At 46.1% G+C, this 23,324-nt stretch overlaps 1 protein-coding gene across 1 annotated transcript in view; it reads left to right on the top strand.

The window, feature by feature from the left end:
* The window catches only part of CEP250 (centrosomal protein 250kDa), a 62,912-nt gene that overhangs the window by 3,718 nt on the left and 35,870 nt on the right, over positions 1 to 23,324 (top strand). The window contains exons 2-19 of the mRNA XM_011972397.1: positions 997 to 1,119; positions 3,541 to 3,829; positions 4,852 to 4,908; positions 6,987 to 7,069; positions 7,295 to 7,460; positions 8,220 to 8,326; positions 8,549 to 8,800; positions 11,175 to 11,271; positions 13,363 to 13,464; positions 13,989 to 14,147; positions 14,690 to 14,868; positions 15,183 to 15,365; positions 17,009 to 17,153; positions 17,960 to 18,106; positions 19,375 to 19,605; positions 20,738 to 20,931; positions 21,153 to 21,280; positions 21,485 to 21,654. Coding sequence (XP_011827787.1) covers positions 3,644 to 3,829; positions 4,852 to 4,908; positions 6,987 to 7,069; positions 7,295 to 7,460; positions 8,220 to 8,326; positions 8,549 to 8,800; positions 11,175 to 11,271; positions 13,363 to 13,464; positions 13,989 to 14,147; positions 14,690 to 14,868; positions 15,183 to 15,365; positions 17,009 to 17,153; positions 17,960 to 18,106; positions 19,375 to 19,605; positions 20,738 to 20,931; positions 21,153 to 21,280; positions 21,485 to 21,654 — 2,586 coding nt within the window. The 5' untranslated portion in view covers positions 997 to 1,119; positions 3,541 to 3,643. The remainder of the gene's footprint in view (positions 1 to 996; positions 1,120 to 3,540; positions 3,830 to 4,851; positions 4,909 to 6,986; positions 7,070 to 7,294; positions 7,461 to 8,219; positions 8,327 to 8,548; positions 8,801 to 11,174; positions 11,272 to 13,362; positions 13,465 to 13,988; positions 14,148 to 14,689; positions 14,869 to 15,182; positions 15,366 to 17,008; positions 17,154 to 17,959; positions 18,107 to 19,374; positions 19,606 to 20,737; positions 20,932 to 21,152; positions 21,281 to 21,484; positions 21,655 to 23,324) is intronic.

The following is a 23,324-nucleotide window of genomic DNA, read 5'->3' as shown; positions in this document are numbered from 1 at the left end:
TTTTTTTGGAGATGGGGTCTTGCTCTTGTCGCCCAGGCTGGACAGTGTTGGCCAGGCTGGTCTCGAACTTCTGACCTCAAGTGATCTGCCCGCCTCAGCCTCCCAAAGTGCTGGGATTACAGGTATGAGCCACTGCGCCTGGCCATGCAAATCATTTTTTGAGATAACTGGGGCATATAAAAATATAAACAAAATGAAGTTGCTTTATCTCTACAAGCCTCAGTTTCTTTATCTGCAAGATGAGGGGGGTTGGACTAAATTTCTAAATAGCTTTACAATTTTTTAATTATTTGCTAAAGTAATTATATAATTCTAATATAATTTCATTTATTTGTTGAAGTATTACTAATACTACCTTGCCAAATCATGTTTGCAAGTTACTGACAGCCATATTCTAAAAGAAAACTTAATGAGAATTCATGGAACTATGTGTGGCAGGACTGCTTATTAGAGATATTAGGTTGAACTATGTGAAATTGCCATTTTTGTAGGTAAAAAATAATGGGTGAGGCTGGGCTTGGTGGCTCACACCCATAATGCCAGCACTTTGGGAGGCTTGGGCCAGAGGGTGGCTGCCTGAAACCAGGAGTTTGAGACAAGCTCAGGCAACAAGGCAAAACCTTGTCTCTACCGGGAAAAAAAAAAAAAAAAAAGGCTTGGTGGCACACACCTGCAGCTCCTCTGAAGGCTGAGGCTGGAGGATCCCTTCGGCCCAGGAGTTTGAGGCTGCAGTGAGCTATGATTGCACCATTGTACTCCAGCCTGGGTGACAGCTAGATCGTTTCTCTAATAATAATAATAATAATAATAGAATAATATTAGCAATTTCTTATGGTTCAACCTAATGTTTTGGGATAGGGATTCAACAAAGTGTGAGGGGCCTTTAGGGCCTCATAAACTCCCACTGCATGCAAAAGCCTGGCTCAGCCCTCACAGTACTAGGAGAGAAAAGACTCCTCAGTTCCCTTGAAGTAACTTGGATCTACATTATTGTAGGTAGAGTTGTTGGCAGAAATCTTGGGATAAGAGAACCTTTTCCTGGAAAGTCTGTGCCTCCAACCAGCAGAGAGGGATTGAGCTTCATTGCACTCAACAGAGCCAGCATTTCATAGTACCATGGTGAGTTGGTCACACAGCCTTGGCAAAAAGGCTGAAAAGGAGGGTGTCATAGTATGGGGAAAGGTTGTATTACCCTGGTTCGTAGGCTAAGAAGAGGCCTGGAGTACTGGTGCCACCAAACCTTTATTGGTGCCATTCTGTTCTTACTTTATGCACTTTCCTTACTGCCTAGTACAGGCTTTGCAAACTCAAGTATCTTCGGTTGTTCAGGAGGTAATGTAAATTAGTAAGCCGAGTTTTCCTCTGTAGTGCTACTATAACAGAAACAATAGCACAGTTGCAATGATAAATGACAACTGAAATATGCTATCATTGTGAGGGAGAGAATCGGTGTGTGTATGGGGAGGCCACGATGAACTGGAGAGCGCATGCCCTGTCTAAAGGGGGCAGGCGCTGTTCAACTGTGCGGAGCACGTGCCCTGTCTAAAGGGGCAGGCACTATTCAACTGTGCTACTGGTTGTTGCCTTATTGAAATATGGGTCAAGCGTCACTAGGTATTCTGATTTTCCAAAGGAACCAGAAATATGGATTTTATGTACTTTCTCCCAGTGATAAATGTTGGCACCTAATTTGAATGCTTAAAAACTATTATGTGGGCCACACAATGGCTGAAAAGTGCTAGCAGGGCCCTGATTTGTCATCTCTGGCCCAAGGCTCAGCTCTGCCAGGAGTGAGGCTCACATGGATTTCTTCATTGGACATTGTTGACAACTTACAATGAATTAGACGGCTCCTTCCTTTGAGGCACTTACGGATTAGCAGAGAAAATAGACCATGATGATAAGATGTAGAGTAGACATCAGAACATACGTATTCTCTCTGTGTATATAGCTATAAAAGTGATTAACTCTTTCTGGATTCATCTGGGAGGACATGATAGGACATGGCATTTGAGCCAGGATGTGGGAAATCAATAGTTTGGTGCATTAAAGGGATTTGGGGCCCTTGAAATTTCTACTGTATGTGCAGATGTTAGGTTTGCATTTGCTGTATATACCATTTTGTTGATAGGTAGTTGAAAATGCAGATATTCCTTAGCCCTGCTGGTGAGAGTCTTAGGGTTAATAAAATGAGAGAACTCTTCCCCTGGCCCAGGTTGTGGGATAATTGTGTGTTTTAGAGGCCTAAGTAACTCAGAGGTCATGATGCCCTCATTTCTGGATGAGGAAATTGAAAGGGAAGGAGCACATCTGAGGTCACAGAGCCCATTGGAGGCAGACCTTGGAATAGCACCCAGAACTCTACCACCATGCCTTCCCCTGTCCTGGGTATCTCTGAAGCTCACCGTTAGGCTGGCCGCCTCTGCCTGTGGTGGCCCATTGCCCTGTTTTAGCCCAGCTCCTGGTGGGTGAGGGTGTTTGGCCATCCTGCTGCTACTGGTTCCTTCTCTCTTTTGGATCCCTTGCCTGAAATGCCTGCCACTCCTTTTCTTTGTCAGATAGACTACTTGTGTTCAAATCTCTCATCAACTGCATGCCAGCTGTGTGGCCTGGCACAAGTTTTTTTGTTTGTTTGTTTTTTGAGATGGAGTCGCGCTCTGTCGCCCAATCTGGAGTGCAGTGGCATGGTCTCAGCTCGCTGCAACCTCCACCTCCCAGTTCAAGCAATTCCCCTGCCTCAGCCTCCCGAGTAGCTGGGATTACAGGAGACTGCCACCACGCCCGGCTAATTTTTTGTGTTTTTAGTAGAGACGGGGTTTCACCATGTTGGCCAGGCTGGTCTTGAACTCCTGACCTTGTGATCCACCTGCCTCGGCCTCCCAAAGTGCTGGGATTACAGGCGTGAGCCACCACACCCGGCCCTGGCAGAAGTTTTTTAACCTTTTAAAGCCCCAGTTTCCTAATCTATATATAAAGAGTTATAATAGTACGTTTGGTGAAGTGTAATGGGAAGGCGTTGGAAGGTTTCAAGATTTTTGTAAAAACAAAACGACGTAATGCATGTAAAGTACTTAAAGCAACAGCACTCCAGAAGCACTCAGCAAGTGTTAACAATGATGATGATTCACTCAGTTCACAGCACCCCTGGGCTGGGTTAAGTTCTCTTCCTTTGTTTTCTCATACCATCTTATTATTTCACATGCCACATTGTATGTATTGTAATTGTTTGTGCCTATTTCCCCTGCTAGATTAAGAACACCTTCAGCGATTCATTCAACAAGTGTTTGTGAACCACTGTGCCAGCAACTAAGGATGCAGTGATAAACCAGGAGCTCTTGGTTTAGTGCAGAGTTCCGAAAGGCATGCCAGGAGACACTAGTCCTGTGAGCTTGTCTTATGGTCAGTTAAATTTGGGGAATGCTGCTCATCATAGTGCCATTCAGAGATGAGGGTCCCTTTTAGTATTTTAAAGGTTCTGAGGAGTCTTGTATATAGTACAAGAACAGTCCTTTCAATTTGACTATGTGCTTTGGTCCCCAGTTCAAGAGGAGGTTGAAGTGGCATGGCAATGGTTAGAGACTCCGCTGGATGTGAACACCCTCTGGCTACCTAGGGACCTGTGGGCCTGCCACTTGGTGCCCTCATGGAGACAAGAAACCCTGGGTTGAACAACATGAAGCCCCAGTCACTGCAGCTGGTGCTAGAAGAGCAGGTACTGGCACTACAGCAGCAGATGGCAGAGAATCAGGCAGCCTCCTGGCGGAAGCTGAAGAACTCCCAGGAGGCCCAGCAGAGACAAGCAACCCTTGTGAGGAAGCTGCAGGCCAAGGTGAGGCAGCTGCCCTTTTGAGGAGGGGAAAGAGAACAACCCCCAGAGCTGGGTGCTGAGATGAGATAAGGGTTGTAGGAGGCAGAGCCTTGTGGTGGGATTGGCCTACATCTAGCTTGGTGAGATAAGACCCAGACCTTCTAGCTTTCATGTACAGCTTCTCTTTTGATGCTCACAACTGTTCCACGAGGTACGTATTATATCCTTTTTATTTTATTTTATTTTTGAGATAGGGTTTTGCTCTGTTGCCCAGGCTAGAGTGCAGTGGTATGATCACAGATCACTGCAGCCTCAACCTCCTGGGCTCAGTCAATCCTCCTGCCTCAGCCTCTCGAGTATCTGGGACCACATGTGTGCACCACCACTTTCGACTAATATTTCTCTTTTAAAGATGAAATTCACAAGGGTTAAGTTAGTTATCCAGGTTTTCTCACTTAGTCTAGAGCCAAAGCCCATGATCTTGCCTCTATGATATAAAAGGCATATAGAAAGTATTTATTTATTAATTTATTTATTTTTAAGATGGAGTCTCGCTCATATAGAAAGTATTATTTAAATGCCCAAATAAGGCCAGGCGCGGTGGCCCATGCCTGTAATCCCAGCACTTTGGGAGGCCGAGGTGGCTGTATCACTTGAGGTCAGGAGTTCAAGACCAGCCTGGCCAACATGGCAAAACCCTGTCTCTACTAAAAGTACAAAAATTAGCTGAGTGTGGTGGCATGTTCCTGTAATCCCAGCTACTCGGGAGGCTGAGGTAGGAGAATCACTTGAACCTGGGAGGCGGAGGTTCCAGTGAGCCAAGATTGCGCCACTGCACTCCAGCTTAGGAGACAAAGCGAGACTCCATCTCAAAAAAGAAAAAAATGCCCAAATAGAAACTATAAGATGTTATGGCCTTACCTTAATGTCACCACCCAGTTCCCCTGTTCATAGCAAGTTTGCCTAAGATCCTCAGGGGCCTGTGCTTTGGGCTGTTTGTGCCAGCTGTGTTCATTGCCCAGGGCCTGTTCTTTTTGCCACAGGTGCTGCAGTACCGGAGCTGGTGCCAAGAGCTGGAGAAGCGGCTGGAAGCCACTGGAGTGAGTGAGGCTGAGCTCTGTGTGCCCCCTGGGTCCTCAGTGAATATACTTGTTAGATTTCATTTGTTCACTGAGGGAGGTTGGAGTGTACAAGTGAGGTGTTTGGTAGAAGTCTCTCTTTCTCAGCCTCTGAGAGGGTTATCACACTGGTATCTTCATTGGACCTAACTGGCCTGTCAGATTTCAACCCTTGGTTCTCAAAGGACAAAATGTAAATTAGATTGGAAGGAGTGTGGGATTAGTGGGAAGAAGTGCATGTTACCCCCGGCAGGTGTCAGTGTTTGTCTTAGATGCAGGCCTTTGCGAGCCTACAGCACATTGCAGCAAAGGGATGTCTGTGCTATTAGAACTGGCTTTGAAAAACCCATTTATTTGCCTTTGTTCCAGCTCCCTCTCAGTACCTCCTCACATTTTCCTCAGAAAAGTTCTCTCAGAGGAAGGAAAGAACCAAAACTTATTGAGCACCTTCAATGCAGGCCAGGCAGCATGAGGCACTGTCATATACAGATGGTCCCCTGCAACTTAGGATTGTTGCAAGTTTTCAACTTTATGATGGTGTGAAAGCTATGTGCATTCAGTATGCTCCTTGGGTTATGATGGGGTTACATCTGGATAAACACATTGTTTGGGGTTGTTTTGTTTGCTTGTTTGGTTGGTTGTTTTGAGACAGAGTCTTACTCTGTCGCCCAGGCTGGAGTGCGCTGGTGCAATCATGGGTCACTGCAGCCTTAGCCTCCTGGGCTTAAGCGATCATCCCACCTCAGCCTCCCAAAAAGTAGCTGGGACTACAGATACATGCCTCCACACCTGGCTAATTTTTTTATTTTTTGTAGACACAGGGTCTCTCTATGTTGCCCGGGCTGGTCTCAAATTCTTAGACTCAAGCAATCCTCCCACTGCTGGTATTACAAATGTGAGCCACTGCGTCCGGCCCAAACTCACTGTTAAGTTGAAAATATCATAAGTTGAAAATGTTGGCTGGGTGCAGTGGCTCACGCCTATAATCCCAGCACTTTGGGAGGTCGAGGTGGGTGGGTCACGAGGTCAGGGGGTTCAAGACCCACCTAGCCAGCATGGTGAAACCCCATCCCTACTAAAAATACAAAAAATTAGCCGGGCATGATGGTGCCTGCCTGTAATGCCAGCTACTCGGGAGGCTGAGGCAGGAGAATCATTGAACCCAGGAGGCAGAGGTTGCAGTGAGCCAAGATTGCACCACTGCACTCTAGCCTAGGCAACAGAGCTAGACTATTTCAAAAAAAAAAAAAGAAAGAAAGAAAAAAGAAAATGTCATAAGTTGAAAACACATCTTTAACTTACGTTCAACTTATGATGGGTTTATGGGATGAAATTCCAGCATAAGTCAAGGAGCATCTGTAATTGTGTCTCTTAACCTGCACAGCAACTTTCTGAAGGGAATGATATCACTTTCATTTTGTAGCTGGAGACACTGTAGCTCCAAGAAGTTAAGTGACTTTCCATGCTGGGTGTGGTAGCTCATGCCTGTAATCCCAGCACATTGGGAGGCTGAGGTGGGTGGATCATTTGAGGCCAGGAATTCAAGAACAGCCTAGCCAACATGGCGAAACCCTGTCTCTACTAAAAATACAAAAATTAGTCAGGCATGGTGGTGGGTGCCTGTAATCCCAACTACTTGGGCGACTAAGGCAGGAGAATCACTTGAACCTGGGAGGCAGTGGTTGCAGTGAGCTGAGATTATGCCATCGCACTCCAGCCTGGGCAACAGAGCGAGACTCCGTCTCCAAAAATAAAAAATGAAAGAAGTTAAGTCACTTCTCAAGGTCAAACAATTAGTATAGTGGAAGTTAAGGCCATTAGTGAAAGATATATCACTTCTTAGGTTGAAGATTCTTTTTACTACCGAAGGCCATCTTTCAGGAGAGGTCATCATTTTACTTTTGGAGTGAGGGATGCAGTGATTGAGAAGAGAAGCATATTGCTAACAAAGGGGAGAAAGAATAAAAATAAAATGGACTGCCATGGAAGGGAGCCTCAGGGAACTGGTCTGAGTGATGTTCTCTTTGGAGGTAAGTAAGGCTTGTCTCTGTCTGGCACAGGGACCAATCCCCCAGAGGTGGGAAAATGTGGAGGAGCCAAACCTGGATGAGCTGCTGGTCCGACTGGAGGAGGAGCAGCAGAGGTGATGGACCCTAAACTTTCTGACCTGGGTGATTGGCCAGCTGATGGAAAAGGCTGATGGGAACCCTCTGCCCTGAGGGCTAATGTGGATTAGAGCCATGGACTTCAGCCGTAGCCCTCTAATTCCTGCAATGGAAATTTCAGTGGTTGCCATCTTACTCCCAGGAGGTCCAAGTGTTGGACCAGACCTTTATTTTTTACCAGCTTTTACCGTTCCCCAGTGCAGGTGTGAGAGTCTAGCAGAGGTGAACACCCAGCTTCGACTGCACATGGAAAAAGCTGACGTGGTGAATAAAGCCCTTAGGGAAGATGTGGAAAAATTGACAGTGGACTGGAGCCGGGCCCGGGATGAGCTAATGAGGAAGGAGAGCCAGTGGCGGATGGAGCAGGAGGTAGGAAGAATGGGGACTGGAACTGCGAGAGGAAGGCTGTGCATTCTGAATGCTGCCCTGGTCAGTACTGGAAGGGGTTAACTTCAGGACTTGGATGGAAACTGAGCTGTTGCTGTTAAAGTCCCTGACCATCCTTACCTGTGCATGCTGGCAGCCTCACCCTTCTTGGGCCTTCAGCTTAGACCTGCCACTACCTGCCTAGTCTAGGTTCTGTTGGGAGGTAGCATGACACTCATAGCAACTCTTCCTGCAGCAGTGACGAGCTTAGGTTTTCAATGGATCTGAAAGCTTACTGACTCCTGGTCTGGAGGTCTTGCATATCTAGATGCTAAAGAGGTAGATACGAAACTGAATGGGAAAGAAAGAGCAGTTATGGGCCCTGCGGAATTTTCAGGTCCCAGCTGAAGGAAACAAATGTTTCCTGCATTTTTGCTTTGTGCTCAGTGGTTTATGTATATCATTGACCCCTCCTTAGAAAAGTCTGTGGTAATAGATCCCATTTGTTAAGCAGCTACTGTGTATCCTTTTCTAATCTGGCCCAGAGGAAGGCAATATACCATCCTAGGCTCTCTGACCTCTCAAATCCCACTGCCAACTTCATTAAACCCTTCAGCATAACCTGGATAGATACCTGTTCATAAACTATCTTCTGTAAGTCCCTCCTTCCTTTCCTCAGTAGTCAGGAGGAATCCAAGACTCTTGTGTTGGCAAAAGATAGCCCTCTGCCTTTGGGTATGACCTGGGTTTCTGAACACACAGTTCTTCAAGGGCTACCTGAAAGGGGAGCACGGTCGCCTTCTCAGTCTATGGCGGGAGGTGGTGACATTCCGACGCCACTTCCTGGAAATGAAGTCAGCTACTGACAGGTCAGTGTGGGGAAAACAAGGGAGGAGGTTTGCCCCCACCAATTCTGGACTAATAACAGTGGGCTGCTATAGAAGCGGCATCAGCTGTGGGGGTGGGGGAGTTGGTGGTGTTGGAAGCAGATGATTTTTCCCAGCCCTGCTTCTCAGGCTTCACTGGGCCTGATCACCACACTCCTTCCCTGGTTCCTAGTGGAGTCTGCTGTTTTCCTTGCTTGTACTCAGAGATTTGACGGAGCTAAAAGCTGAGCATGTGAGGCTTTCAGGGTCCCTGTTGACCTGTTGTCTGCGCTTGACTGTGGGAGCACAGTCTCGGGAACCCAACGGATCTGGAAGAATGGATGGGCGGGAGCCAGCCCAGCTGCTGCTGCTACTAGCCAAGACCCAGGAGCTGGAGAAGGAAGCCCATGAAAGGAGCCAGGAGTTAATACAGCTGAAGAGTCAAGGGGATCTGGAGAAGGCTGAACTTCAGGACCGGTGAGATGGCCTGGGGTCGCAGGAAGGGTTTGCTGAGAGAGAGCCGACTCCTTTAGAGGGTTAGGGACAGGCAGGGGAGATGCCAGGAACATTTCTACCATGGAGGGGGAGAAGATGTGCCCGAGGGAATCTGCTTTGAAACCTGATGCCACAGTTGGGTCTTGTACTGACCTCTGCCCTCAGCCTGTCTTTCAGCCCAGTTTCTCTCCTGTTGATGTACAGAGCTAGCTATCACTCCGTCCTCAATCAACACCAAAGTACTTACCATTCCCAGAACAGCCAAGCTCTTTCCCTTCCCTGTCTTTGCACCTGCCAACTTTAGTCTGGAATGCCTCCCTCCCTTCTCTCTCTGCCTTATCCTCTAAGGCACAGTTCAAACATTACCTCTTTTTTTTTTTTTTTTTTTTTTTTGAGACAGAGTCTCATTCTGTCGCCCAGGCTATTGTGCAGTGGCATGATCTCAACTACTGCAACCTCTGCCTCCCGAGTTCAAGTGACTCTGCTGCCTCAGCCTCCCAAGTAGCTGGGACTGTTTACAGGCGCATGCCACCACACCCTGCTAATATTTGTATTTTTAGTAGTTTTACCACGTTGGCCAGGCTGGTCTTAAACTCCTGACCTCACGTGATCCACCCGCCTTAGCCTCCCCAAGTGCTGGGATTACAAGCATGAGCCACTGCAGCTCACCGAAATGTCACCTCTTCTATGAAGCCTTCTCTGACCTCGGTAGCCTACTAAGTTACTGTTTCCCTGTGGTCTTTTGACCTCTTATTACAGCATTGATCTCATTGATGATTTAGTTTCCCCACCTTCTTTTTTTGGTTAGGCTGTTTTAATTTTTGGATTATAATGAAGTAGGTTTTTACACTTGATCTTAGCCAAAAGGCCGAGAAGCGATGAAGTAGGTTTTTAAAAAATAATGATGTAGAAGGGCAGGGAAATGAGCAGAGAGCCCCACTGAATCTCAGGACAAAGTTCATATATGCCCACGACGAGGGTTGTGTCTTCACCTGTTGGAGGTACATACATAAAATGCAGGGCTATTTTTCGTTTTTGCTTTTGGAGGCACTGAGAAGTACAAAAGCAGAGACCAAGTCTTAGTAAGTTTTGTATTTCTAGTGCTTTGTACTTCACCTGCCGTATACTAGACACTCAATACATTTTGTTTCTTTGTTTTTTGAGACAGAGTCTAGCTCTGTTACCCAGGCTGGAGTGCAGTAGTGTAAACACAGCTCACCGCAGCCTTGACCTGCTGGACTGAAGCAATTCTCCTGCCTCAGCCTCCAAAGTAACTGGGACTACAGGCACACACCATTATGCCTGGCTAATTTTTAAATTTTTTTGTAGAGGTGGGGTCTCGCTATGTTTCCCAGGCCAGTCTGGAACTCCTGAGCTCAAGCAATCTTTCCACCTTGGCCTCTCAGGTTCGAGGATTACAGGTTGAGCCACCGTGGCTGGCCAGTGAATGTTTGTTGAGTGATGCAATACTTAGACAAATGACCATGCAGTGTGCTAAGGTTCTTAGAGATGGTATAGAATAAAATTATTAAGACTTTTGCTGAGCCAGGAGGATCACTTGAACCCAGGAGTTTGAGACCAGCCTGGGCAACATAGTGAGACCTTGTCTCTACTAAAAGTAAAAATAAAAAAATAGCCATGTGGTGGCATGTGCCTATAATTCTAGCTACTTGGGAAGCTGAGGCAGGAGGATTGCTTGAGAGTGAGCTATGATTGCACCACTGTACTCCAGCCTGGGCAACAGAGCAAGACCCTGTCTCAAAAAAAATTGGAAAAAAAATTGGAAAAAAAATTAAACTTTTATATAGCATTCATTCAAGAAATATTTATTTAGCCACTCACATGATAGCAAGCAGTAAGCTCCAAGTATAGTGTTAAGTGTTTGGTGATTTTGCTGGACCTTGAGATTAATATCAAGAAGGATGAACATAATCTTCCCCAAATTGCCCTTCCTTTTTCCCTATCAGAGTCAGAACCTCGGGCTGGAGGGACCTTGGGACTATCCCATGTGCAATTCTGATGTTCTTATTGGCTTCAGGGTGCTTGACTTCAAGATCAAGCGAGGCCTGGAAGGGCCTGGGCCAGGGCTTTCCTTCAGCTCTCGGGCCCCCAAACACGTGTTCCAGCCTTGAGATGTGGTAAATCCCTGCATGTGTCTGAGTGGTTTTTTGCTCCCCCTCTTCAAGGCTATAGCATCATGTGGTATTCAGGGAGTGCAGAGGGGCTAGGGGTGCCTAAGGGATTTGGGGGAGGCTGCAGTTGGGAGTGGTTGGGGTTGGGGCTGGGGTGTGCTGCATTTTAGCTCTGTCCACATCCATGGGCTGTTCTGGTGACAGTGCTATGCTCTTCTCTTTAGGGTGACTGAGCTCTCTGCTCTGCTGACCCAGTCTCAGAAGCAAAATGAAGATTATGAAAAGATGGTAAAGGCTCTGAGAGAGACAGTGGAGATCCTGGTACGTGATCCTTTGTTCTGGAAAGGAATTGGTCGTGGGCTTGTAGGTTCCTTGTGCTTTACGGACAGATAGTACAGGATACCAGTTATATATTCTGTGATGAAATCCTCTAAAGCTAAAAAATAAATTTTGGCTGAATCTGAAAATTAATTAACTCATTCATTTATTCATTGAATAAATATTATTGACTGCCTACTATCCCTACTATATTCCTGGGGAAATTGCAATGGCATATGTATGCAGTGTGTCCTTACCAGAGAATTGACACATACCTTCAGAGACACATTGGCAAATTAGTGAGTTACCAGGAAGTGGATGTGTGGAGAGATTTAAAATCTAGTCACATGGGAAACAACTGAGAAGTACGGCAGTGTTTAGCCGGGAGAAGAAAGAGCTTGAGGCTCTTTGAAGGCCCTTGAAGACATGATAGCCACCTTCACATATCTGAAGGACTGACACTGGAAAAAGAGAGTTTATGAAGGGCCGGGCGTGGTAGCTCACGCCTGTAATCCCAGCACTTTGGGAGGCCGAGGTGGGCGGATCACCTGAGGTCGGGAGTTTGAGACCAGCCTGACCAACATGTAAAAACTCCATCTCTACTAAAAAAATACAAAAAAAATTAGCCGGATGTGGTGGCGCATGCCTGTAATCCCAGCTACTCGGGAGGCTGAGGCAGGAGAATCGCTTGAACCTGGGGAAATGGAGGTTGTGGTGGGCCGAGATTATGCCATTGCACTCCAGCCTGGGCAACAAGAGTGAAACTCCGTCTCAAAAAAGAAAAAAGAAAGGAGAATTTACATATTTAATGTTTTCCAGGGCAAAACCAATGTCAATAGCTAGAAGTTAATAGGGGAGTAGATTCTGGCTCACAACTAGAACTGTTCAGTAGTTGAACAGCCTGTGAAGGAGTGAGGTTTTGGTCATTGGCTTAACATGTGCCAGGGATGTTATCAGAGGGATTCTCTAAGGTTGGATGTTAGAACCCTCCAGCTTAATACCATGTTTAATCTCTACAAGTTTTCAGATCTCTGATTTTAGGTAGCTCCCGAGCCCCTATTCAAATGCACACCCCTAGTCTTCTCATCCAGGCTGAGATCAACAGGGATTGTAGCTTTCTGATTCTTTTTTTTTTTTTTTTTTGCCCCAGGAATTTGCCAATTCAGAATATCCACGGGGCTCAGATAATGTAAATAAATGAAGTGGGTTCAGTTGTAAGAATTCTGGTTTTCCAGTGCTGTTGTATTTAGTTTTCAAGACTGCAGGGGTCACTTGAGCTCAGTATTAAGGAAACTATGAGGAGTAATAGGGATTGTGAGACCCTGAATAATAAATGTCTCATCTAGAGGAGGCATCCACCATTCAACTTCAGTGAATCATTTCCATGTAGGAATGGGGGCTGGGTGTGGCCCATTTGTTAACTTTTTGGAAGAAGCCAGAAATTTATATTTTTATGTAAAATCTTTCCATTTATAAATGTTGATTCAAATTTTGTATAAGCCAAATAAAACATAGTTGCAAGTCTGTGTCTTCAGGCCTTCACTAACACAAATAGGAAGGAAGAGAGGAACTCTTGAGTCTTCAAGATTATGTCTAGCTTTAGGGCTAGAGGTTTCTCTGGTTTAGCATTAGGTCTCAAGCATCCATTTACTATTCAGAGACAGCACCCATCCCCTGTCTAATAATAGCTTACATTTATTGAACATTTGTGTTGTTCCAGACACTATGTTGAATAATTTACATGCATTTTTAATTTAAGCCTCAAAACAAGTAGTTGCTGTTACTTATTTCTATTTTAAAGAAAAGGAAGCTCAAAGAAGCTGTTGACTATGGTTACCAACATAGTAAATGATAGAGCAGAATTCTAATCAGTGAAGTCTAATTTGGAACTCGTTATCACTTAATCTAAACTTGTAATCACCACATCACATTGTCTTCAGACTCTTCGGGCAACATATTAGCATTGATGTATGGTTAGGGAAAAAGTGGGGCTGATAGAACAGACAGAATTAGACTTCGGTTGTTTGGGGTCCTGGAGTAATAAATTCACTTTTGATAGTTTGACTCTGAGGCTCTATTCTGTTCCCTGTTCAGGAGACAAATCACACAGAATTAATGGAACATGAAGCATCTCTTAGTAGGAATGCCCAAGAGGAGAAGTTGTCTTTACAGCAGGTGATCAAGGATATAACCCAGGTACTGGGAAGCCTCCTGTTCATGGTAACCAGGTTATGCCTCCACTCCCCAGGTCTCTATGTCCTTTCAGTCCTGTCTAGATTTCCAGTCTCTGAGGTTCAGGTGCTTAAAGTCTTGTGGGGATGAGTTTTGTGTGTTTGAAGACCAGAACCCTAAGAGATAGCTAAGCATTCGTGTCTTAGCACTACCTGATGGGACAGGCCCTCTTTCCTGTTTCTAGCTGCAGTTCTCAGGCTGGAGGCTAGATTCTGGTCTTCAATATCTCAATCGTTTCTTCTTTCATTTCCTCATTTATTGTTACCTCAGACAGTGTTCTAACCTTGTTGCTAGTCCTAGACTTGGGTGACCAAAGGTGGAGAGTTGAAGGAACCAGACTTTTATGCTCTCGGATACTCCCCTCCTTCCCCCAAGGGAGAGAACCTGAGAAGGAAAACATCAGGTTTGTCCAGGCTACAGGGTTAAGTCCCTGTATAGACTCTAGGCTTTGGTCAGTAGGGTGGTGACCTTGCTATATTGGGTTTCAGGTCATGGTGGAAGAAGGGGACAATATAGCCCAAGGCTCTGATCATGAGAACTCTTTGGAATTGGACTCTAGTATCGTTTGCCAGTTTGATTACCAGGATCCAGACAAGGCTGTTACTCTGGTGCGTTCAGTGCTGACTCGGAGACGCCAGGCTGTGCAGGTAAGAACCCTCAGCATTCCCCCTCAGTCACAGGGGTGTGTGTCTAAACTGGTTTGTGCCCCAGGTACCTCCCTAGCCTGTACTATCCCTTTTACTTTGTTGACCAGTCATGAGGTGTTTTGTCAGTATCTCAGAGTGAATCTGCCTGTGTCTGCTGAATTGTGCTTGTGAGTAGCAGGCACATTCTCCACGCCAATGGCGTGCTTCACTTTGTGTACAATCTTTGCATAACACTATGCAAAGATTGGGAACCACAGCTCTGGGAGGTTATTGGGTCAATGTTCTCCAACTCTGAGAGTCCTAGGCACACTTACCACTCCCCCATGCCACTGTACATTTGGAGATGACGAACTCTAAAAATCTAGAGCCACAGAAGCCCAGTGACCTCTGAGGGACTGTCTTCTTGAATAGTTGCATCTCCCTTCTCAGCTTACTTTTGTTGCACCATCCCCCAACCCCCTTCTCCAGCCCCACTTTCAGGGTTCTGAAATCCCTCCTTTGCTCTTGCTCATCGTCTGGTTTCTCTTGCTCTCCCTCCACAGGACCTAAGGCAGCAGCTTGCAGGCTGTCAAGAGGCTGTGAACTTGTTGCAACAGCAGCATGATCAGTGGGAGGAAGAGGGCGAAGCCTTGAGACAGCGGCTGCAGAAGCTCACTGGGGAGCGAGACACTCTGGCAGGGCAGACTGTGGACCTCCAGGGAGAGGTGGACTCTCTCAGCAAGTGAGCAGATGGGCTGTTCATCCCACCCTCCCAGCCTGGTCTTGGTCTCAGTCATCATCCAGCCATTTACCCACTCCCATCAGGTTTTTGGGGTGCTGATCCTGTTCTCCCTGAGACTTGGCTGTTTTACCCTGTTTCCACTTGTTTCTCCAGAACAAGCTTTGGGGGTTGGAGTCTTTGTGATGATAAAAATGTTTCACACTCAAAAGGGAAGATGGGATGTTGAAACAGGGTCTTTTGACCCTGTGATGCCTGCTTCCAGAAAGAATTTTAGGTCCCACGGTCTCTGCTCATCTCTGATTCCCTTTTTCCAGGGAGCGAGAGCTGCTGCAGAAGGCCAGGGAAGAGCTGCGGCAGCAGCTGGAGGTGCTAGAGCAGGAGGCATGGCGCCTACGAAGGGCAAATGTGGAGCTTCAGCTGCAGGGGGACTCTGCCCAGGGCCAGAAGGAGGAACAGCAGGAGGAGCTGCACCTGGCTGCCCGGGAGAGGGAGCGTCTGTAAGTGAGACCAGTCTGCTCTCTGGGGCCTGGTCTTCCTTCAATTCTACACCCTCCCCTCCTACTCTCCTCTCTTAGAAAGTAGAGTATGTAGAACTCTGGCATGCAGTGGGTTCAGATTAGCTTGCTGCTTCTTCCTTTGCAGAAAGATGAATATGGAAAGTTCATGGTTGGTTAAGTCTTAGTTGATCACCCATATGGGATGAGACACTGAGGGGGATACAGAAATGAATAAGACAAAAGCCCTGATTTCAGGGAACTTGCCAGAAGACAGACAACTAACTGTGACATGAGGCTGGATGAAGTATGAGTTAAATAGAGTTTCAGACTAAGTCCTTTGGGAGCACAGGAGTGACAGCTAATTATTGAGGACTAGGGAATGTTTTATGGAGGAGAGAGTAGACTCTGAGCTGGGCCTTGACCTATTTGGTTAATAGAGAGTGGGAGAAGAGCTCAAGGATAGATTAGCACAGAAAAGGAGTCAGGAAGATTCATGGCATGTTCAGAGTGGGCTGGGCTGGGCTGGCTAAAGGGTAAGCCTTATACATGGAAGTAATGGGAAATGCGCTAGCTGGTCAAGAAAAGGAAATCCAGAATCAATGGCCCCAGCTAATCTGTAAATTCCCCTTTATGATGTCACAGAAAAAGCAAGGACTTTGAGCTGGGCAAAAGCTTGGTTTGAATTATGGCTCTGTCACATGGACAGATTATTTGTAGAATGATGATGATAATATTTACCTTGAAGAGTTGCTGGGAAGATGAGAGCAATGTTTTGGAAAATGCCAGCATAGAACCTGGCATATGGTAGGTCTTTAATAACTGGGAGCAGGGATATATCTTCATCTTTGCTGTATTTCCCTCCTCTCCTGTGCCCCAGTTCCCTGTACCTGATAGTCATGAATAGTGGAAGCTTGAAGGGCTGCCATAAGGGTCATGACTTGTGCTAAGAATGATCTCCCTGTACCAAGGAGAAGGGCAGACAATCCACAGAGATCATAATATGTTTTTAAATTTATTTATCTGACTTGATAATACATTTATATGATTCAAAAGTCAAAACTATTTTAAGGCTAGGCACCCCTGTAATTCCAACCCTTTCAGAGGCCGTAGTGGGAGGATCACTTGAGGCCAGGAGTTTAAGACCAGCCTGGGCAACATAGTGAGACCTCTGTCTCTACAGGAACAGCAAAAAATTAGCTGAACGTGGTGGCATGTGCCTGTAGCCATGGCAGGGTGAGATGGGAGGATCACATGAGGCCCCAGGAGTTTGAGGCTTCAGTGAGCTAAGAAGATACAGAGAGAGAAGTGTCACTCTCATTTGTGCTTTCTCCATCCCATTTCCCTTCCCCCTTTAGGCAACCATTTTAGTTGACTTCTTGTTTATCTTGCCAGTGTTCCTTCATGCAAATATGGGCATATATTCTTTCTTCCCCCACTTTCTTGTATAAAAGATAGTGTATTATGTATATACTATTCTGCACCTTGATTTTTTTTCACTTGACATGTCTTAGAAGTCTTTCCTTATCAGTGTTTATAGACCATCCTCATTCTGTTGCATAGCAAAGGTGATTAAATTCCTGTTACCTTTGGGGTTACGGCCCATCCCTAAGAGTTCCTCTAGACTCCTCTCCTTCCCATCTTAGTCAGGAGACGCTGGTGGGCCTGGAAGCCAAACAGTCAGAATCACTCAGTGAACTGATCACTCTTCGGGAAGCCCTGGAGTCAAGTCGCCTGGAAGGGGAGTTACTGAGGCAAGAGCAAACGGAAGTGACCGCAGCGCTGGCTAGGGTGCGTGGCCTCCTCTCCTCACTTGCTGGGTGGGCGGCTTCGAAAGTGTGTTCCCATGCAGCCTGCCTCATTCTTCACCTTCAAGCCAGGATCCCTCATCTTTCCTCAGTCATTAGTCTGCTTCTGGGTTCTCTATCTTCCAACATACCCTCTATACTGGAATTAGAATGGGTTTTCTAAAGTATAAACCTGGTTATGTCAGTCTCTTAAAACCATTCAATGGCTTTCTAGCTCTGTGGTGCCACATTCGAAACTTTTTGTCATGTGCCCCAAACTGTGTTTTAGCCTCCCCTTCTACTGCAAAACCCTTCCTAAACATCTCATATCCTTTGCTCCTGCCACAGAGCAGTAATTGCCTTTTCAGTTATTCCATGTTCTTTCATGACTCCAATACTCTGCATATACTTTTCCCTTTCTCTGCACTACTTCTTTCCTCCTCCTTTATGCTCAAACTCTTCCTCATCTCTCAATTCCCAATTTAATCATCAACTCCTCTACCAAGCATATTTGACTCTTCCAAACTATATTAATATTTTTTTTGAGTTCCCAGAGCACTTTGTGCTTACATTTTCTGTGGCGTCATTACAATCATAGTCATTTCTCTATCCTAACATTGGTATCTCTATACTGTGAGCTCCCGTCTTACTGCTTAATGAATGAATCAAGGGAAAACTTGTTTAGAATGCAGGAGAGGGAATGGAGTATTAACTAATCTCGTACCAAAAAGCAGCAGTATTGGGAATGTGAACTGTTCACTGTTCCAGGAAAATTGGAAATATGAAACTCTTTAACCCTCTGTTTTTTAGGCAGAGCAGTCAATTGCAGAGCTGTCGAGTTCTGAAAACACCCTGAAGACAGAAGTAGCTGATCTTCGGGCTGCAGCTGTCAAGCTCAGTGCCTTGAATGAGGCTTTGGCCTTAGATAAAGTTGGGCTGAACCAGCAGCTTCTCCAGGTGAGCAAAGATTTTCCTGGTCCCCAGGGAAGGGCTGGGCCCTAACTGAGGGCAAGACAGATCAGCTCCCAAATGTAGGTCTGAAATGAGCAAAAGGAACATTTACAATGCAGAGGAGAGCAAATACTGTAAGGATTGGGCTTAGCCATTATAAATATTCCCCTCCCACACCTCCAGCAGAACCAGCTCTGGGCTTTAGGGTAAGTCACTAAGGTTGGGAAGGGGCCCATGTGTTCTGGAAGGAAGACTAGGTTTTGGCTGGGGTTTTCTTGAGATGGATCCTCTGTCACCTAGGCTGGAGTGCAGCGGTGTGATCTTAGCTCACTGAAGTCTCCATCTCCTGGGTTCAAGCAGTCTCCTGCCTCAGCCTCCTGAGTAGCTGGGATTACAGGCATGTGTCACCACACCTGGCTAATTTTTTTTTGAGATGGAATTTTGCTCTTGTTGCCCGGGCTGGAGTGCAGTGGCACGATCTTGGCTCACTGCAACCTCCGCATCCCGGGTTCAAGCAATTCTCCTGCCTCAGCCTCCCGAATATCTGGGATTACAGGCATGCATCACCATGCCTGGCTAATTTTGTATTTTTAGTAAAGACAGGGTTTTACAATGTTGGTCAGGCTGTTCTCAAACTCCTGACCTCAGGTGATCCACCTGCCTCAACCTCCCAAAGTGCTGGGATTACAGGCGTGAGCCACTGCACTTGGCTGCCCCGGGCTAATTTTTGTATTTTTAGTAGAGATGGGGTTTCACCATGTTGGCCAGGCTGGTCTCGAACTCCTGACCTCAGGTGATCCATCCACCTCAGCCTCCCGAAGTCCTGGGATTACAGGCGTGAGCCACCATGCCCGGCCAAAGACTAGGTTGTTAATTCTGTTGGGTGAGATAATAACAATCACCAGAAAAGAATCTGCTGAAGATCCTAAATCCCAAATAATCTTTTCTATAGGTTACAAATTTAACCTATAATTATAGTGATAGAACCTCCTTGCAACCTCTGTTTCCTTGAGTGTTCTCTATTCCATTATTCTGAATTATTTGAGAGCAGGATTTTGCCTTTCATATCTCCATCCCCAGCATCCAGCCCATCTGGTACCTGGAATATAGGCACTAGATCAAATGAATGGATTTTTCCCCCATCTTATAAACACTCCTTTGTTCATCTTTGGAGAATAGATTCATATCCCACTTGGATTTCAGTCTTAGCATTTGATTCCTAAACTAATCATTTGTCTTTGATGCCTGTACTCCCTTCCCTTTTTGGCCAGTAGTTAGAGGAGGAGAACCAGTCTGTGTGCAGCAGAATGGAGGCCGCAGAGCAGATGAGAAACGCTTTGCAGGTAGACCTGGTGGAGGCAGAGAAGAGGAGGGAAGCCCTGTGGGAAAAGAACACTCACCTGGAGGTTCAGCTGCAGAAAGCTGAGGAGGCTGGGGCTGAGCTGCAGGCAGATCTCAGGGGCATCCAAGAAGAGAAGGAAGAAATTCAAAAGAAACTAAGCGAGGTAAGAAGGCAAAATGGACACTATCACATTTAGGTGTAATACATGCTCATTATAAAAAATTAAAACACTACAGAAATTATCTGGAAAGTGAGAAAGTCTTACTTCCTAGAAATGATCGGTGTTACTAGTTTGCAGTATATCTTCCAATTTTAAAAAAAGAATGCCTATAAGAATTCTTCACTGAGGCTGGGCGCAGTGTCTCATGCCTGTAATCCCAGCAGTTTGGGAGGCCGAGGCGGGCGGATCACAAGGTCAGAGGTTCGAGACCAGCCTGACCAACATAGTGAAACCTTGTCTCTACTAAAAATACATAAATTAGCCTGGTGTGGTGGCACGCACCTGTAATCCCAGCTACTCAGGAGGCTGAGGCAGGAGAATCTCGCTTGAACCTGGGAGGCGCAGGTTGCAGTGAGCCGAGATCGTGCCACTGCACTCCAACCTGGGCAACAGAATGACACTCTGTCTCAAAAAAACAAAAAGAATTCTTCACTAATTCTCCACTACTTCACACCACCCAGTTTGAATTAGAAGCTTCTCCTTATACTCTGATAGCACTGTATGCTTATTTTAACCACCACATTCCTCATGCTATAATTATCTGTTTATATATCTTCACCATTAGACCAAAAGCTCTTTGAAGGCAAAGCTATGTCTTAGTTGTTTTTATTCCTCCAGCTTTTAGCATAGTGCCTACCACATAACAGGGGCTGAGTAAATTTTTTTCCTGAGCCAATGAATGACCTGGCTCAAAGGTCATCTTTCTCCTCTACACAACCTCTCATTGTCCTAATAATTGTACCGATTCTCCCTTCACAGAGTCCCTTTCTCGGGACATTGATGACTTTCTTCCTAGTATTATGTGTGCATCTTCTCAAGACTAAAACCTCCTTAGGGGCAGGTGTCAAGCTGTCCCTAGCACAGGGTCTTGCTCACAGGGGAGCATTCTTCCTGGGCTGGGGGATCTGTGGGCTGATCAGGGAAATAGATAAATGCCGCATGCTATTGGGTAAGCAATCCGGGCTCACAGAGCTGGGTCCAGAATCTCTGAAGAGCCAATGACCCTAACCTGGTGGTAGCGGCCCCGGGGGGAATCCAGGCTCTGCTCCATCTCTCACCGCATTCTTCTCCTCAGTCACATCACCAGCAGGAGGCAGCCACAACTCAGCTGGAGCAGCTACATCAGGAGGCAAAGCGACAGGAAGAAGTGCTTGCCAGGGCAGTCCAGGAGAAGGAGGCCCTAGTACGAGAGAAAGCGGCTCTGGAGGTGCGGCTGCAGGCTGTGGAGCGTGACCGGCAGGACCTCGCTGAACAACTCCAGGGGCTCAGGTAGGGCCCAGACTCAATTCAGCCAAGCACAGAGAGAGCTTTGCAAGGCAAAGGCGTGAAGCTAAGCTCCCTGCCGTAAGTATGTAGGTCCTAAATTGATTATGAATTTATAATTGCCCCCCTAACTTCTCCAGGTAGCCAGTACTTAGAACCCAACTCCTCTTGAGGAAGGGTAAGGGGCTTGATGGGTAAGAAACTCTTCTGATTCCTGAACCTCACAGCTCAGCCAAGGAGCTACTAGAGAGCAGTCTGTTTGAAGCCCAACAACAAAATTCTGTGATAGAGGTCACCAAGGGGCAGCTGGAGGTCCAGATTCAAACTGTCACTCAAGCCAAGGAAGTAATCCAAGGTGAGAACCCAACTGGGATGGGGCGCACTCCATTCCATGGAGATGTTGAAGAGACAGGAAGACAGTGGGAGACAATTAGAGGTCCTTCTCCAGTAGGGTGCAGGTCCTCTGAGATGAGAGTTGCTCATGAGATCAGGGGAGAGGGAGAATTTTATTAGGTAAAAGGAGGGGGGCAGAGGCCTGATCCTGTCCCTGGCATGTTAGGGGAAGTGAGGTGCCTGAAGCTGGAACTGGACACTGAACGGAGCCAGGCAGAGCAGGAGCGGGATGCTGCAGCCAGACAGCTGGCCCGGGCTGAGCAAGAAGGGAAGACTGCCTTGGAGCAGCAGAAGGCAGCCCATGAGGAGGAAGTGAACCGGCTCCGGGAGAAATGGGTAAGTGGTCGATGTGGCCGGGGATGGTCTCCCTTCCATGAGTGTTCCACCTGCTGCCTCTTGGTCCAGTTATTGCTGCTCGTATGAGTGAAATTTGGTCCCCAAGCTGTAAAATCCAACTTCCTGCTATTAAATGAGTTAATATATGAAAAGCACTAAGAGTAGTTCCTGGCATATAGTGGGCTCTCTATTTGTGTTAGCCATTATTATTGTTGTTATGTTGGTGTGTACAGAGAATTGAGAGTGGACCCTGGGATTTAGGATTATTAAACTGGCCTCAGGATGAAAACCAGGGAGAGGAATATCTTGGATGCATTCTTGTGCAGTTCAGAACTGTGTTTTGTCTTTTAATTATGTAATTTAGTCCATTTGGTTTTATTGTGATTTTAGTTGTATTTGGATTTATTTATGCCATCTTAGGTTATTTGTCCTACCTTTTTATATCTTTTTTTTTCTCTTGAGACAGAGTATCACTCTGTCCCTCAGGCTGGAGTGCAGTGGTGCGATCATGGCCCACTGCAACCTCCGCCTCCTGGGATCAGGTGATTCTCCTGCCTCAGCCTCCTAAGTAGCTGGGATTACAGGTGTGCGCCACCACACCCGGCTAATTTTTATATTTTTAGTAGAGACAGGGTTTCACCATGTTGGCCAGGCTGGTGTCAAACTGACCTTGTGATCCACCTGCCTCAGCCTCCTAAAGCACAGGGTACAGCCGTTTTTATATCTTTTAGGGAGGGGAAAGTACCTTTCTTAACTTCTTTCAGAGGATTAAGTTGAGTGATTAAGTTGTATTCTTTTCTCACCTCTTTTTTCTCTCTGCAACTGTGGATAATATGTACTTTATTTTAAAAATCCTGTTAGTGGTTACCTTTAATATTTTTAAACATATACTTAATAGAATCTCAAGGTTCAGTAGTTTTACCCTTTTCCTGAATGATACAAGGGTCTTAGAACATTTTACCTGGGCCAGGCACAGTGGCTCACACCTGTCATCTCAGCACTTTGGGAGGCTGAGGTGGGCAGATTGCTTGAGCCCAGGAGTTTGAGACCAGCCTGGACAACATGGCGAAACCCCATTCCCTACAAAAAAAAAAATACAAAAATTAGCCAGGGATGGTGGTACACACTGTAGTCCCAGCTACTTGGAAGGCTGAGCAGGGAGGATCACTTGAGCCCAGGAGGTTAAGGCTGGGGTGAGCTGAGCATCACTGCGTTCCAGCCTGAGTGACAGAGTGAGACCCTGTCTCAAAAAAAAAAAAAACGTTTTACTTGTTTCACTCCTCTCTAATTTATAGGCTGTTTTGTTCGGTGTGCTCAGTTCTAACTAGTTTAACACCACAATTTATGATTTTTTATTGTTTTATACAGTCAATATTTGTTCAGATACAACAATGAATTTATACCTTTTCTGTTCACCATTCCTTCTTGCATATCAGACTTTCTATTCAGATTTATTTTTCTTTTGCCTGAAGTAGGATTTTCTTTGGTAAGGGTCTGTTGGTAGTTAATTGTCTGAAGATATTTCTATTTTATTTTTATTCTTTTATTGAGGCAGGGTCTCACTCTGTCACCCAGACTGGAGTGCGGTGGTGTGATCATGGCCGACTGCAGCCTCGACCTCCTGGGCTCAGGTGATCCTCCCACCTCAGCCTCCTGGGTAGCTGGGATTA

Source organism: Mandrillus leucophaeus, unplaced genomic scaffold (genome assembly GCF_000951045.1).
Source record: "Mandrillus leucophaeus isolate KB7577 unplaced genomic scaffold, Mleu.le_1.0 Scaffold129, whole genome shotgun sequence".
NCBI classification, from domain to species: Eukaryota; Metazoa; Chordata; class Mammalia; order Primates; family Cercopithecidae; genus Mandrillus; species Mandrillus leucophaeus.
This window is presented reverse-complemented; position numbering and strand designations above follow the sequence as displayed.